Below are 17,456 nucleotides of genomic sequence, written 5' to 3'. Positions count from 1 at the left end.
TCCATTTACTACTTTTCTAGTTTTCTTACACTTTACATCACCTTTCCCTCCCCACTATGTATTATGTGATCCAGTGACACAGGCCTCCTTACTGTTACTTAAACAAAACATTCTATCTCCTGATTCTAGGCATTTTCCCTGGCTTTCTCTCATGCCTAGAATTTTTTGTGTCCCTGGCTTCATGCAAGTGCCAGCTAAAAGCTAAAATATAACCTTCAGCTCCTTTCCCAGTCCCCCTTAGTACTAAGGCCTTCCCTCTGTTGATTATCTTCAATTTATCCTGTAGATAATTTGTTTCTACGTGATTATTTGCATATTGTCTACACATTAGACTGTGAACTCCTGGAAGGCAGGGACTCATGTTTTTGGGAGTGGGTGGGTAAAGGGAACTGATGGCCTTTCATGTCCCCAGCCCTTTCCACTGTGCCTGGTTTGTAGTGGCACTTAATAAATGGTTGTTTACTTGGTGACACATTTGATGGCACTTTTTCAGTCCTTAACTTTTTTGCCCTGCCTTCCTGGATATACTCTTCTACTCATCTCTCTATGCCTCTCCTGTCCTATACTTGTGAAGTTGTTTTGTTTGTACCCAAGTACAAAATTTTACATTTATCCCTGTTAAATTTCATTTTATGAGATTCAGTGCTCTAGCCTGTCAAGATCTTTTTGAATCCTGACTTTGTCATCCACTGTGTCATCCTTCCTGAAATTTGTCATATACTGATTTTATTTACATGCTATCTATACATTTATCTAAGTCATTGATAAAAATGTGAAGCAGCACAGGACCGAGGACGTATCCTTTGGATACTATGCTAAAGACGTTGCCATGTGGCTATTAACACATTAACAGTGACTCTTTGAGTTTGGCTATCCAACCAGTTCTGAATCCATCTGATCATATTATAGTTCAACTCGTATCTCTTCACATTTTCCCTAAGAATAATGTGAGATAATTTATCAAAGTCATAGCTAAAATCTAATTAAACTATATCCTTATCATCTACTTCATTTACTTAAGAATCCTGTCAAAAAAGGGAATAAAGTCAGTCTGACATGACCTGTTCTTGATGAATCCATTCTGATTCTTTTTAATCACTACATCCTTTGCTAGGTGTTTACCAACCATCTCTTTAATAATCTATTAAACAGATGTCCCCAGGAATCTAAGGCAAGCTCATTGGCTAATAGTTTATATCATTTGTTCTCTTTCTTTTTTGAATATTGGGACATTTGCTTTTCTTCATTTTTGTGTTACCACCTTCTTTTTCCAGTGGCCTTTCAGCTATCACTGATAAACTCAGAAGTCTTATCTGCCAGGAAGGAGCCAGATTTCTATGAGAATGAGGAAATGGAAAGAGTGTGAGAGACAGAGGTTTAGGATGAAGGGAAGTTTGTTAAGGACAGAAAAGGTTCCAGAGAAGGCATAGTGAAAAGGGATGGGAGAAAGGATAGGAAGTAGGGAGAGGTGATAAGAGTAGGGTAAGAGTCAGAGAATGAGGAGTAGTAATAGGAGAAAAGGGCTTTTACCTTGACATCTTTAACTGAATCACCGTGATTAGGTTCTGAGGAATTGACTTTGCTATCCGTAAACCAAGAAATTGCCATTTGACTTGAGTATTCCTACACTCAAAGATCCTGTGATTACAAAAGATGTTGTCAGGCTCTTTTCCTTCCTGGCATAAGGAAAGAAACCAACAGAGAGATCATGTCATGTGTTTTTTGTTGGTAAGTATTTGGTGATCCATTTCCAGGGCCATTTCTTCTATGATACACAAGGTAGCAAGAGATTATGTGCTCAAAAGATACCCTTCATTTGGTTCCTGATCAGATATGTGATCTGAGACCCTGATCTTGGTGTAGACACTGAGTGCTTATTAAGGGCTAAAGTGGTATTTTTTTCTAAGAAGGTTGGGTGAAACAAAGTGGAGTAGGAATTGACTGCACATGTGTCTGTATGTTCCAGAGTAAGGGATGCCTCTGAATCCAGTTCCTGTGTTTCCCCTATTGGAGTCTCAGTCTCCTGGGGCCAATGTTTGGAAAAGGAGTCAGAGAGTTCAGGGGCAAGGCTCTTGGTGTCACTGGTAGTCCTTGCCAACCTTCCTGCACATGATGGTGAAGGATAAAGGCATTGTTTTCTTTCTCTGATGATTTGACAAAACCACCCGTAATCCTAATCCAACTAACCATATTCACTTTATCTCACACCACTTCTCATGTATTCTCTGTGTGCTGTTCTCTGAGCACATCCTTGCCTTTCCTGTTCCTTTCTGTTCGTGTTTATGCTTAATCTTAGAATATCCTATTCACCAAATCTTAATCTGTTTGCATGCTACCCTTCCTTCTAAGCCTAAATTAAATATCACCTCTTCCACTAATTCTTCACATACACCCCCAAATTAAATGAATTCTCCTTTATCTAATCTGATGCCACATTATTTTCTTATGTATTCAGATTTTATTTTGTATTTTATTTTCTTTGTACATGTCCCACTTTCCTCTAATAGTATGTCTTTTTTCCCGCCAGTGGCATATATTGTTACAGTTTTATGTGATTAACATTTATTGAATAAACAAACTTTTTGTTTTCTTTATGTCTAGTAATGAAGTCCTTTTAATTCTTTCTTTCATCTTATTCACTCTAGGTCAGACCTTAATTATCAAAATAATCTCCTAATTCCTTTCCTCTCCTGGTCTATTCCACTTATCACCCTTTAGTCATAATTTTTCTAAAAATGTCTTCATAGAGCATCCCTGTCCTTTAACTTAAATTATCCTCCTATTGCCTATCATATAAATAATCACTTTTATAAAGCTTATATCTAGTATTCCCATAGCACTTGGTACAGTACTAACAGATAGGCAACTGAGTAAGCAAAAAGCTTCCAATATTATACTTCATTTGTTCCTGCCATGGGTTTATTTGTTTTTGACTTATCTTGCTTTCTCTTTTCTAAGAGTCTTAAGTCAACTGTCAGTGAGGGAATTCGGGCAGTTGATGAGCGAATGTCTAAACAAGAGGATATCAGAAGAAAAAAGGTATGAGCAAATATATAAATTACCAATCTAAAAGTTCTTTTAAGATTGTTGTGTTTGTCCTTCATTACCAAAGAAGACCATGCCATCAGAGAAATGATGGCATGACTTGCAATTGACTTTGTTTTGAGTGAGGGAGGGCTGTGCAGGTCACCAGCCTCACTTCTTCTCCAGAGCCATCTGAATCCAGTGACCAGATATTTATCAGGATGACTGGAGATGGCCCAGGATGCAATGGGAGACCTTGGCCCCTTTAGGCCAAGGCCTATTTAGGTACTCATCTTTTAAGAACAGCAGTGGTGGAGTGTAATCAAAGGAAAAATAGCAGGGAAATATATTGGTTGTTGGCATATTATTTTGTTCACTAACTTGCCTATCTTGGTTTTAATTTTTTTTAAATATAGCAGTCTCTGGCTTCTTTGTAACTAAAACTCACTAAATTTACATTTTCAGAATCTTTCCCCCTATATGTTACTTTTCTCATGCTTTTAAAAAAAAAAACCTTCATAGGTTTAATCTTAGATTTCCACCAGTTTTTTGAAGAGGTCAGATTATAAAATTAGAAATTTTTAGAAATCGTACAGTCCAAGTGTCAGTTTTACATATAAAAATGTCCAGTCTCAGAGATAGGTGTTAAGTGGTTTTCCTAAGCTCACACAACTGGTTAACACAGATCTGGGGCTAAAATAGAACCCAGGCCTCCTCCCAGGCTACTATTCTTTCTAGTATTAATGATAATAGCTAACAGCTATATAGAGTTTTGAGTTTTGCAAAATGCTCAACAGCCCTGTGAGCTACGTGCAGCAGATAATATTTCATTTTACAGATAACGAAACTCACACGAAAAGGTTAAATAACATACCCATGGAGTCAGAACAATACTGGATTCTTAATTTTATGGATAAAGAAGTGGGATAAGAAATAAGTGAGTCATTTAAAGTTACACAAGTGCAGAGCTAGGAATAGAACTCAAGTCTGCCATCCTAATCTAGTGGTCTTTCCAAAAGACTATACTGTGAGTAATCTTCCACAAAAAAACTTGCTTATCAATTTAATGTCTATAGCCATACCACCTGAATGCACAAAATGTCATCTGAAAATAGAAGGGTAGGAGGATTCAGGCCTGGTTAGTACCTGGATTTGAAACCACCTGGGAATTATAGGTATTATAGGTCTAAAAAATGTGAGATAGTGGAACTGCAGAATGATTGTCAAACTTCACTGGTAAAGGGACTTTTTTCTCATGGAAAGTTCCTTATCCCGGTGAAATAACAGGTCTGCACCCTTCCCAACAACCATCCCCCTCCCCAAAAATGAAAAGAGGAATACACACACACACACACACACACAGACACACACAGACACACACAGAAATTTGTAAACTTTTCTAAAGCTGAAAAGAAAACAGACCTGCTTGACAGATTTATCTGTTTACTTATTTCTGTTCATGTTCTTATTAGCTCTTATCCATGACACAAAACTTATCTTTTGTAAAGAAGTGGCTGCTTTTATCCATCCCTTCAAAGTACTCCTCACTGCTTATTTTTACCCTGTTTCAGCTATTTTGAAAGTGCTTAACTATCTACAAAATTATGTCTGTTTACTCCCACGTATACATGTAAATGTAGTTGTTATGTTCAGGCTTCTTGATGTATACTTAGTGCATATATGCATAAAATGAAAGATCTAACAAGAAAATAAGTAAAGTTAAAATTGAAGGAGCTCAGAAAAAGTAAGGCAGAAGAAAAAGTTCATGGTTAGAAATGGAAGAGAAAGGAGCAAGGATAGAAAATTTAAGAAATAAGGAATGTCAGCATTTGTTGCAATAAGCCTCCTGTATCATGTTGTAATAAGGCAAGGCATTGTATTTCTTCTAGAAAGTCAAAATTAATATTTCTTTGTGTTTTCAATGACAAATTTTAAGACACAGAAAACCGTTCATAACTTGAAAGTTTTGACTGAGCAAACAGTACCTTTTAAGTCTTGTCCTGAGTTTAGACCCAGGAAATAAAGTAACAAAGATAAAATATCAGGAAAAAATTTCTTTCTCACTTTTTTGCTTTATTCTTTACAGATGTGTGTGTTGAGACTTATTCAAGTTATTCGCTCAGTTGAGAAAATTGAAAAAATATTAAATTCCCAAAATTCTAAGGAGACATCTTCATTAGAAGCAAGCAGGTAAATATGTAAGATAATTTTTTCAAAATATGCCCATGAATTTTTTTTAACTATATCAATCATAATTAACTTACCACAATTTTAAAAGTTGTGACTTACTTAAAGAACAAAATGGACCAGCATGAATTTTTAAAACGCATAATATTAAAAGTCTAGGTTTGTGACATTTAGATGAAGTTCTGGGTGTTTTGAAACATATACTTGAATTATATAACTTATCTCCTATTCATACTTTCACAGCAACCATAGCCTATAAGTTCTCACACTTTCAGTATCCTAACTTCAGGGAATCAGAGGCAGAATGTTTTTGCTGCAAGGCCTTTGTCTCTGACATTTCCCCCTTTGATGTATACAGTCCTTGTTGGCCTTTGGGGCATGATATAATATACATTTGTCAGACTAGTCTACTCTAGGTGTCTTGGTGCCTATTTTCAATATTTTGATATTTTAAAATATTTAGAATGAACTATAAAAATTTTTCAAATGAACATTAATGTACCTTGAATCTAAAGTGGCATAATGGAGCAGCTATTACAAATTTAATAGGCGTAATGTATAACTTAATAAACATTTCTATCAATCTTAGGTAAACCATTTGAAAGAGATTGGTAGGAGATTATAATATTAGAACCAGGGTTTTTAACCTTTTTTTGTATCATGAACCCCTTTGCTCATCTGGTAAAGCCTAAAAGACCCTTTCTCGTAATGTTTTTAAATACATAAAATAAAATATAGAAGATAACAAAGGAAAGAAAGTATATTGCAATAGAAATGTAATTTTTTTCTCATTCAAGTCCAGAGACCCCCTGAAATCTATCCACAGACTCCAAGTTAAGAGCCCCTGCACTAAAATGTTGAATGAGAACTTTACATGCCTTCTTATTAATTGATTAAAACATGTTTCTTTCCAAGTGAATTCATCTCTCATAGTAGGCTAAATTAAGCCCATTTACTTCAGCAATCAGAGGGCTCCCTGAAATACAATTTTAAAATGAGAAAGAGATTTGATCAGTTTCCCCCATTCATTTAGTATCTTACATTGGTGGCAGATGATTATGTGATAATCCAAATGTCCAAAGTAGGGAAGGGAAAAGTAAAGTCACATATAAGGCTTAGATGTCCAGAGATAATTTATGAGAGAGCATTTTTTATAGCTGGCTGTAGTGACATATTGCAGACTTCCAGATCTGAGTCTAGATTGGAGCAATGCTGAAACAGTTCTGCAGATTTGGATCATGTGGAAGCTCCAAAGTTGGCTTCCCAGATTCCCATTTTTCGCATAGGAAAGGTCCCATCTCTGACATGTGTTAAAAATGCTCCCTACTCTTTAGGGGGTTTCAGGTTGGTAATTAATAGGGGGAGCAAAGTAGTTTGGTCTACTCTCTCCACTTTTAAATACATATTTGGAGAGCTTTGGTCACAGTAACAAATTGAAGATATGTGACTGAAATGTTCTTTGATTTACTCAAAGATAGTTATGGGTTTTATCTATGATGTCAGTTACTCTGGAGCCATCTGGCCTGAGGTGAACACTTATCTATGAAGTTAATGGGAAAAGAGTGAGGGACTTTCTTGGCTGATTTCAGGGGTGAAACCAAAAAGCTAGGGACACAACATGGGATATATATCAGTGTCTGGTCGGTATCAGGAGAATGGTTTTGGGTTATTCTTTTAAGTGAAAAACCAAAGATCTTCTACAGGTGCTTATGTTTCTTGTGCCTTCCTCTTTGAGAGGGAAACACTTTCTTCTTATACATTTTTTTATTCTAGGTGAGTTTTTTGAAAACAACAGATTGTTGAGGTTTGTTTTTTTTTATTTAAATTTTTTAATTGACTCTTGTCACTCTTTCCTGTTTATTGGATTGTCCAGTGCTTTCACAGTGTTATGAGAGTTTAGTTTATATTTTTCTCCATTTGTCTCTAATATTCTTTTTTTTTCAGAATCAGGATTTTTTTCCCTCTTTCTGTATAAAAATAGTACTTTGTCTCTTTATTTGTTTTATCTTCTTTAAAGCAATTCTATCACTATAGGTTCTCTTCCTCTCATTTTCAACCCCTAAGGGAAATAGTGTAGAAGGAGAAGAGGGCCCAGGATAGAAAATCCTGTGGAAAATCCACGCTTAGTGGCTATAGCCTAGATGAAGATCCAACAATGAAAGAGCGATCAGATTGGTAAAGTAGAAGAAACAGTAGTGTTTTAAGTATTTTTTACTTAAAGTAGTATTTAAGTATTTTACTTAAAGTAGTATTTAAGTATTTTTTACTTAAGTAGTATTTAAGTATTTTAAGTAGTGACCCAAAAACCTAGAGAGAAGAGAATATCAAGGAGAAAATGGTGACCAACAGACAGAGCCTGCAGAGTGGTCGAGAAGTATGAGGGACTGAGAAAAGGCCATTAAATTTGGCAATCAAGAAGTTATTAGTAACTTTGGAGAGATCATTTTCACTTGAATGATGAGGAGAAGCCAGACTCTAGAGAATTAGGAAGAGAGCAAGAGAAAAGTAAGTGGAGGCACCCTTCCCAAGAAGTTAAAAGGGAGGAAATATTTGGGTTGATAGCTAGTTGAAAGGGATCAAATGAAAGTTTTTTTAAGACTGGAAGAGACATGTGCATGTTTATAAGCCAGTAGGAAACAACCAATAGCCTGGGAGAGATTGAAGATTAATGAGAGAGTAGAGATGATAGGATAATCTCAGGATTTCCCATGGGTACCTCTTCACTTGTGACAGGGGTGAAAAAGAAGATGGGGCAGAAGGCATCATGGTGATATGAGGTGAAGAAGAGGGAAGAAGGACCTCTTGATGAATGACCTCAATTATTTCAGTAAAATATGAGGCAAAGTTCTCAGCTGAGAGAATGGGGAAAGGGGGAGTCATGGAATGTTCAAGGAAGGATGAAAAGGTTTGGAAGAACTGCTTTGATAAGTGGGAGAATGCATTAATTAAGGATGTGTAAAAGGATTTCTTTGCAGCAGGGAGGGCCAAGCACCATAAATTTTTAGTGGACCTAAACAATATAGTCTTGCCTTTCCTAGACTTTTATTCTGTGATTCATGATAGTTATACTTATTTAATTCTTTAGTCTCTGTATTCTTCATGGATGATAATTTTTTTCTTATTTTCCATGCCCTCCCACCATTTCTGATATCATCTTGGTCCCTGGAACCCTAATTCTGTTCTCTTGAATCAGGATGCTGTCCTTGGAGGCATATCACTCTCTTAGGGGTAGACATTTCGCCAAGTACCAAATCCCTGCAGCTTATTCCCATTTAAAGTCCTAATCTCCTCTTAAGGAATATCTCTTGTGTCTTGCCCAGGGTCTTGTAGTTACTAAATATTTGAGGCTAGATTTGAATTCAGGCCTTCCCGATTCCCATTCCAGCCACCTATCCACTGTGCCACCTAACTGCTGTAGGTGGGGTAATGTGAGCTTTCATCCATAGTGTTTAAGGCAACATAAACTTTCAATACACAAAGCTTCTAACAAAGGTATAATTGTATGCCTGCATGACAGGAGCTGTTTTCACTTTTTCTTTGTATTGCTAATACTTAGCAGAGTGCCTCATGCTTAGTGTGACCTTAGTGTTTCTATTCGATGGCAAGCAGAATGCTCAGAGAGAAGAAGGATAATGTTTGTAGTTAACCAATCCTGTAAAGCAAAAGTAAATGCATAATGAGAATATAGAATACAGAGATTGAGTAGGGAAAGCATTACAGCACTTAAAGTATGATTGGCCCTGCCATGCAAGCTCCCCAGGATAGCATGGAGAGATTGAAGATAAGAGCGAGAGTGAAAATGATAGGGTAGACTGCTGGAGAAGACATATTCCACTTTAGACCTGCTCTTTAGGAATATCAGTTTGATAACTGAGTGGATGATGGAATTGAATGGAGAGAGACTTGAATCGGGGAGACCAATCAGCAGCCTATTACAATAGTCCAGGTGTGAGGTGATGAGGACATGCACCAGGGTGGTGGCAGTGTTGGAAGAGAAAAGGGGGCATACATAGCTAAAAGTTAGAAAAATAGAATTGATGGGAGTTGACACCTGATTGAAAGTGAGAGTAAAGAATTGAAGATGAAATTAAAGGCATAAACAACAGCACAGCAATTAAATCATCCTTATTTACAGATAATGACATGGTTTATTTAGAAAACCCCAGAGAATCAGAAAAAAAAAAATGATTGAGATAATGACTAGCTTCACAAAAGTAGGATACAAAATCCTCCCTCTCTTCATCAATATTTCCTTATGCTATTAATACAAACCAGGAAGAAATTACGGAGAAATCTCATTCAAAACAATTTACAAAATATGTAAAATGTAAAGGAATCAGTCTATCAAGATACTCAAGACATAAATACAATTACAAAACATGAAAATAAAGGAACATTGAAAATTGATAGACATTCTTCATGGTTGGGCAGAGGTAATATAATAAAGATGAAAAAACCACCTCAGTTAATTTATACTTTAGTCTACATCTGTCAAACTACCAAAGACATAGAGACAAAATGAGAACAAAATTCAAACTGTATTATAAAACAGTAATCATAAAAACTGTCAAAGAACTGTCTACACTACAGACACAAGCCTACCAGAGACAATTTTTATTATTTTTAGATTATTCCAGATTAAGTATTTTTCTGCTTAAAGCAAGAAATGTTCAAACTGACAGTATTCTCATACCATTGAATGTCTTTCTGGCAAGTCATTTTGAAAGCCCAATTTAATAGGATTCTTGCACAAGAAATATTAAAGATTAATCATTGGTCCAAAGATTAGGTAATAGTTCCGCTAACAGTTTATTTCATCAAACAGGACAATAGTCACTTAATTTTTTGCCACGTCTTTGGAGAATTGTTTTTCTAAAGCCATCTCTCACTGACTACTCAGTTCAAGGATACTCATTTCCAAGTAGTCCTTGCCATCCTAATTTCCATTAACTGAAGTTATCAAAGGAAATTCTTCCTTCTCTTAGGTGGGATAAGTATCTTAATCCAGTCAGGGTGGGTTATTCAAAGGCTTCTTGCTTTAACTAATTACTTCAGTGTTGAGTCTTATCCTAAGCTGATCTGGAGAGAGAGAGAAGGATGGTTTGAAATTGATACTTAAAGATGCCTGATAAAGTTTCCTGTCAGTTAACAGTTTGCTTCATCAAACAGGACAATAGTCATTTAATTTTTTGCCACATCTTGGGAGAATTGTTTTTTTAAAACCATCCCTCATTGACCACTCAGTTCAAGGATACTCATTTCCAAGTAGTCCTTGCCATCCTAATTTTCAGTCTCCTGGGCCAAATCTTTAAAACATGTAGGATCTTTGGAAAACTTACTTTAACTGTTACTTCCTAAGCTTTACCCTTGATTTTTCCTTTAAGTCTTTTTTAGATATATTAGTCATGTTTTTCTTCCTGTGTTATAAACTTCTTAAGGGCAGTGAATAAAGTGCCTTCAATTTCATCTATACTATCCTCTTACAGTATTTGGGAACATGAGTATTTCACTTAGTAGATTTTTGATAACTGTAGCTAGCTAAAGGACTTGTAGGAAAAGATTCTTTTCAGGTGTTTGAGTACTTTAACTCTTTATAGCTTGTACCAAAGTATCACACTTTCAAAAAATACAGAAAAGATGGATATGATTCTATGGGAAAGAGTTTAAAAGTAAAGGCAGTTTGAGTGACAGAAAATTTTAAGAATGAAATTCTTATGATAAAACTGGGAAATAATTCTGACAGGGAATAATAATATACTCCAGTGGGTCCATGATTTCACCAATATTAGTGGTCTTTCCAAAGGTGCAGTTGACAACCCATCAGAGCTGTCTTATCCTGTGCAGTTCTAGCTGTTTTCACATTTTGCTAAATGTAATGCTTGACTTTTGCGCTTTGGGATCATATCATTGATTTCATTGGAATAGGGAACCTGTGCAGAGGATGTTCCCTTTAAAATGCAGATTAGCAACTGTTCTGCTATTTTTAATCTTATTAGAGACTTAGCTTCAAACGTTGAGAGTATAATTGAATTTCCCAGGGTCATATAAGCTAGTGTGTATCAAAGGTGTCTTTGAACCTGTGCCTTCTTGACTCTGAGATCATGTTGTGCCACATCTCCTGGCATTTTGCCTTTTAAAAAACATCTTTATGTATTATTTTGAGGTCAAGGATCTAAATAAGATTAATGTAGTTAACAGAAAGATCTTCAAGGTCATATTCGAGGAGATCAGGTACCAGAGATGGAAAACAGGAGCACATTGCCACAGAACACTACAAAATACTACAGGGGAGCTGTAACAGTTCTCAGGAAAGATAAAGCCAAGATTGAGCTGAGATCTGAGAAAATTTTTCAGAAAAAAGCAAAATGGACAATTATAGGTATATTCAGAGTAAGAGGAAAAAAACAAAAGAAGGCAAGTAAGGGAACAGTATTACCATTTTAAGTAAATGAGGTAATTGCTTTGACAGCTGAGAGAAAGCAGATTACTCAAATTTTTTTTCTATATTTGTCAGAATGACTTTGTGTCAGAAAAGATGCAAGAGGGAATTAGAGGACAAGATATGTGATAGAAAACAGAATCTAACAACTTTAAAAAAAAGTTCTTTTCCAGATTAGATGAACTATATAGAAAATGCTAAAAAGGATCTTACAGAATCAATCATTGAAGTACAGTCAATGATCTTTGAGGAATCATGGAAAATATCAGAGGTACCGGAAAGTTAGGGACAGGCACTTTTTAAAAAGCAAATGCTAAAGATTGTTGAGCTTGGTGTAACATCCAACTGTGTGCATTTTTTTAAATTCATTTTTTTTAAAATTTCTGAATTCTTTTCCTCGCACTTCTCCTTCCCCTACACATTAGAATGCAAGAAAAACAAAACATATTACAAATATATGTAATCAAATAAAAGAATTCCTGCATTAGACACATTAAAAAAATATTCTTCAGTCTTCATTGAGTCTGTCCAGTTTTTATCTTGAGATAGGTAGCATGTTTGATCATGAGTCCTCTAAAGAGTTGTAGTTATTTGTTTTCTTGATTAGAGTTCCTAACTATTTCAAAGTTATTTCTCATAATACTGTTGTTATTATATAAATTGTTCTCCTTGTTCTGTACATTTTATTTTGTATGAGTTCATACAAGTCTTCCCAGGTTTCTTTGAAACCTTCTTCATCATTTCTTATAGCACAGTATGGTATTCATATACCATAACCATTTAAGCCATTCCATAACTGATAGTCACTCCCTCAGTTTCTGTTTTTTGTCATCATTTTTGTCATCAGCTACTATAAGTAATTTTGTACGTATGGGTCATTTTCCTTTGTCTTTGATCTCTTTAGGGTATAAACCTAGTAGTGATATCACTGAGTCAAAGGGTGTGCACAGTTTAATAGCCTTGTGGGCATAGTTCCAAATTGCTTTCTGGAATGATTGGACAAACTCACAGCTCTAACATGTATCTGTTTTCTCATAATTCCTTCAATGTTTGGCATTTTCTTTTTTTTTTTTTTGTCAGCTTTGCCAGTCTAATGAGTGTTCAGAGGCACCTCTTGTCAGCGTGTAATTAGAGAAATTTGTCAGCATAGGTTGGAATGCAGAAGATTTGAGGTAGGGAGACCAACCTGAAGATAATTTCAGTAGTCCAAGCATTAGGTGGTATACTGTTGAGACAGCTATGTAAGGGGAAAGAAGGGGAAGAATGTATAGGAGGTATGTACAAGAGTATTTGTGTGGTGATTAAGATTGAGGAGTCTAGACTGAGCCTGAGTGACTAGAAAGATGGTCATCTTCATTAATTTACGGCTGTATCTAAAAGTCTTGATTATAGTTCAGTTTCATTTCTGTTGAACTGAAAGGTGGTGAATTAATAACTATTCACAAATCTCCCTAACCTTTTAGTCTATAAACAAAAGAATTATGCAGAAGATGTAGTAATTAGAGCTAAGTGGTTAAAATAAGAAGACGGAACAAGCTTTAAATGAAGCAAATCATCTCATGAATTAATACTTGTGAATTATAATTGCAAGATAACATTTATGGACAGGGGCATGCTGCCTATCAATAAATGGGTAAGTGGTTTGCCTTAATTTATGCTGAAGACCCTAAGCATACTGACAGCTCCCCTTTTGTAAGTTTTGGGGAGTATAGAACAAAGAACAGATAGGTGACATCATCAGGTTGAGGGCAGCATAATTGGTTATAGAGCTGAGGTGCAAGGAGCAACATGATTGGTTGAAAGTTTGGTAATAGGGGGTAGCAATGACCTTTTTCTTCTTCCCTTTGACTATTAGATTTCATTTTTGTATCCCCAGATAGTGTCAGTTGTCTGAGGATTATCTTAACTAAGATAATAAAACTAAATTTTATCACCTCCTAGACTGACCTTGAAGTGATGAGTTATTTGATCATGAAAACCTATGAGGAAGCATCCATTATCTCTTATTTTCAAAAGGGAGAAATTTTGGGAATGGAAAACATTTTCAAACTACAGGATATTGGGAAAGCAAAGTCTTTGTCAAACTACTATGTCTCCTCTACCCTAGAGGAGTAGGAAAAATCCTGTATTTCTGTTTTAAGTGATTGCTATTTTAGGACTTAATTGCTTATTGCAAGCAATTATAGTAGCAACCACAAGTGCTGATGGAGCGAGTGGCCTCATAGTGTTCTGGTGGCAAATTGTCATTTTATCTTTCTTGTAATAATTCTGCTGAAAATGTTCTATGCATTAAATTTCCTTTGATGAGATTTGTAGAATATCAGATAAAATGATCATTCTAATTATAGTGACCTAGTTCCTCTTCTACCTTTTTACCACTTTTTCTTGAGTCCATTTGTTTGTCTTCTTCCTCTTTTCCAACCCCTACTTTAGACCTGGTGTCTGTTACTGAGCACTTATTACCATGGGCAAGGTACCATGGTAGATATTGGGGATACAGAAATGATGTCTGACATGATCCTCACCCTCAAGTATTTTTTCAGACTTATAGGGCAGTAAGATATTTATAAATTATTATATGCAAGTTAGGATGTGATAAAAATAGAAAAAAGTAACTGAGGCACATTTCTCTGAGTAAGATGACATTTATTAAAAGTGGTATGCTGCCTGTCAGTGGATGGGTCAATGGCTTGCTTCCATTTATGCCAATAGCATCTTTTAAGAGAAAATGCCTGAAATGAGTCTTGAAGGAAGAAGAGGATTTCAGTAAGCAAAGACGTAGTAGGAGTCCATTTCAGGCTTGGGGTAGTAGAGTGAAAAGTCATAAAGGTGGAAAGGGGCAGGACGGATTTAGGAATGAGGAATAGACTATCTTTACTAGAATATGAGTATGTGAAGAGGAAGTAGTATATAATAAGTCTGGAAATATAGTTGGAGCCAAATTATGGAGAACATTCAGTGCTGTGAAGTTTGTATTCTGTTTATAAATGAAGACTTGCTGAAAAGTTTTTGAGCTGTTAATGATATGGTTGGAGCAAGCTGGGAACATAATTCTGGGAGTCAAATTCAGGATAGATTGGATTGGGGAGAAAGCTGGAGGTAAGAAGACAATTTAGAAGTATGTCACAGTAGTCCTTGTGAGAAGAAATAGAAACCTTGCTTTGGGTAGTAGGAGTGGGAATAGGAAGGAGGGGACAGATTATAAAGAGAGCCTTCAGAATTGTAATTTATAGACCTTATTAACTAATTGGATGTGAGAAAGGGAAAGGGCAGAGTCAAAGATGATTTTTTTATAAACTAATTGACTGGGATCTTGCCATCAAATATAGGGAAGTATGGAGGAAAGTAAGGGTTAGGGAGAAAAAAGGTCAGTTCAGTTTTAGGTATGTTGAATTCGAGTGCTTTTGAGAAATCTAGGTGGAAATTTTCAGCACATAATTAGAAATTAACTGGGGCTCTGGGCAAGGGATTGAAGATAAAACTGTGGGTTTCATCTGAATAGAGTTGATAATCTAGCCATTGATTGGTTAGGGTTGCCGAGGGAGAGAGAGTTTATAGAGACAAAAGGCCAAAGACGGAAACTTAGGGAGGAGGGGGTGGTGCTCACCCATGTTTAGTGGGTTGAGCAATATTCCTATAAAATACTAAAATAAACCACACTTGTATAGTTGCTGATATAGTACTTTATAGTTTACAAAGTATTTTGCTTACATTATCATAGCTGATCCTTTCTGCAGCTATGTGAGTCAAGTGGCACTGTTCCTGATTTTATACGCCAGGAAACTGGGACTCGGATTGTGATGTCCCTCGCAGTAGCAGAAGTGGAACATGAACCTTTGTCTTCTGATTCCATTGCTTTTTGCACAACACGATAAATACCTATAATTTGTAAATATGTTTATAACTTGTTATGCTTATATCCTTTCCCCTTGTACAGCATCATTCCAATGATTTAGAATTATTTATTATCACTATTGTTGTTATTATCACTTATAAGGCTTGGTCATAAATGGAAAAGATTTTGCACAAATTGAAGTTAGGAATGAGAAGATAGTGATCAGAAAAAAAAACATAGTTGAAACACTGATTACAGCTAGGAAAATCTTTATGGCTTTTTAAATGTCTGCTTAGCAAAGTAGTCTTAGAAACCAGACAAGGAAAGAACTTGTTATTTTATCATTGTCAGTTTTTGCTTTTTTATCTGGAGAGGAAACTTCTTCCACCAATGCACATTGTCAACTTCTCTCTGATTGAGTGTCTTAGAGAGTTATGTGGAGATACTGAGAGACTGAATGACTTGCCCAGGGTTACCCAGCATGTGTCAGAGACAAGACAAACCCAAGGCACCCCAACTCCATGACTGCTGTTAGTTTAGCCAAATCTAATGAAATTCATCTTAACACATAAACTACTATACTCAGACTCAAGATAACAATTGCAAAAGTATAGGAATAGGAAAATAGGGCTTAGGCAAAAATGGAAACAATAGGAAGATTTAAGTAAATGTAAGTCATCAGTATAAGGTAGCCATTGAAAAGGGTAATGCAATCTTAAACTATGTTAACAGAAGTATAGTGTCCAGAGTTGGACTAGATGGCCCTTCCAATTCTAGAGCTATGATTCTTTGAATGAAAAAGATTCTTGTGCCTTGGTAAGACCAAATCTGAGATTCTTTGTTCAGTTTTGGGTGCTGTGTTGCCAATGTGGTATCCATAGACACAGCTATGAATATACAGACGTATTTCCGGGGTTGAATCACAAAATATAACCAACTCTCTTCCTCAAAGATGAAACCAAGATGCTTATTCAGCCAGTTCCACTGTGGTAACAAAGAAGTTTATATACATCACTAATCCAGGGAGCACTGATGATATTCCCAACTCTTCTCTCTATTAGGCCTCCCCCCCACAAATGAGTTCCCCTAGGCAAAATTCCTCCCTCTCTCACTCAAGCTAGCTGTTCCGCCTCTCTCCCGGCTCCACCCTTTTTGCTCCACCCATTTGGCAAGCTCCTCCACTATGGGCTCCATGTGACTCAGATTTCATCACAGCAGTCAGCTGGGCCCAAGTTCAAAGCACGTCACATAGACCTATTAATGGGCAGGAAAGGTCTTCCCATTCCATTAACATTACAGGTGCTAGAATATTTGCAAGGACGGTATCACACTGGAAAAAAAGAAAGCAATGACTAGGGTGATATAGGAACTTAAAACCATGGCATAAAGTATCAGTTAAAGGCAACTGAGGTACTTAGCCTGGAGAAGAAAAGATTTAGGGTGAAACAGCTATCACATGTGAAAAAGATGTAATTTGTTTACTTGGCCTAGGACAAAACTAGGACCAGTGGGTAAAAGTTGCAGAAAAATTGGTTTCACCTTAATTAGAATAAGAGTTCTCAAAAAATGTATTGGGCTACCTCATTTGCTAGTGAATTCTCTCTTATTAGAGGTTCTTAAATCATATTATATCTAAATTGTGTTTAATTCCATTATGCTTTACATGAGGTTGTACCATACATTTAATTCTACTTTATTCTAATTTGCAAGTTCTAGGTTTTGTATTCGTTAACATTTTTATTCATGAGATTGTAAGATTTTCACCCACCCTCATAAAAAAATTAAAAGGAAGCATATACACAAAACACATTTTTAGTTTGCATTTTGAGCCATTTTTAAAGTAACATGAACCATCTTAAAGTAACAAATTATAAAAGGGTAGACAGTTCTCAGGAGGAAGTAGAATTAAATGTAGGAGAGGGCATATTTCTGTTGGTGGCACAGTGTTGGACTTGAATAGAAAGACCTAAG

The 17,456-nt window shown here is 36.0% G+C and overlaps 1 protein-coding gene across 1 annotated transcript in view; it reads left to right on the top strand.

Moving 5' to 3' along the window:
- Positions 1-17,456, top strand: part of COG2 (component of oligomeric golgi complex 2) — a 60,458-nt gene that overhangs the window by 8,233 nt on the left and 34,769 nt on the right. The window contains exons 4-5 of the mRNA XM_072647462.1: positions 2,959-3,039; positions 5,111-5,214. Coding sequence (XP_072503563.1) covers positions 2,959-3,039; positions 5,111-5,214 — 185 coding nt within the window. The remainder of the gene's footprint in view (positions 1-2,958; positions 3,040-5,110; positions 5,215-17,456) is intronic.

Source organism: Notamacropus eugenii, chromosome 2 (genome assembly GCF_028372415.1).
Source record: "Notamacropus eugenii isolate mMacEug1 chromosome 2, mMacEug1.pri_v2, whole genome shotgun sequence".
Taxonomy (NCBI): Eukaryota; Metazoa; Chordata; class Mammalia; order Diprotodontia; family Macropodidae; genus Notamacropus; species Notamacropus eugenii.
The sequence above is the reverse complement of the archived record's forward strand: the minus strand, read 5'-3'. Positions and strand labels throughout refer to the sequence as shown.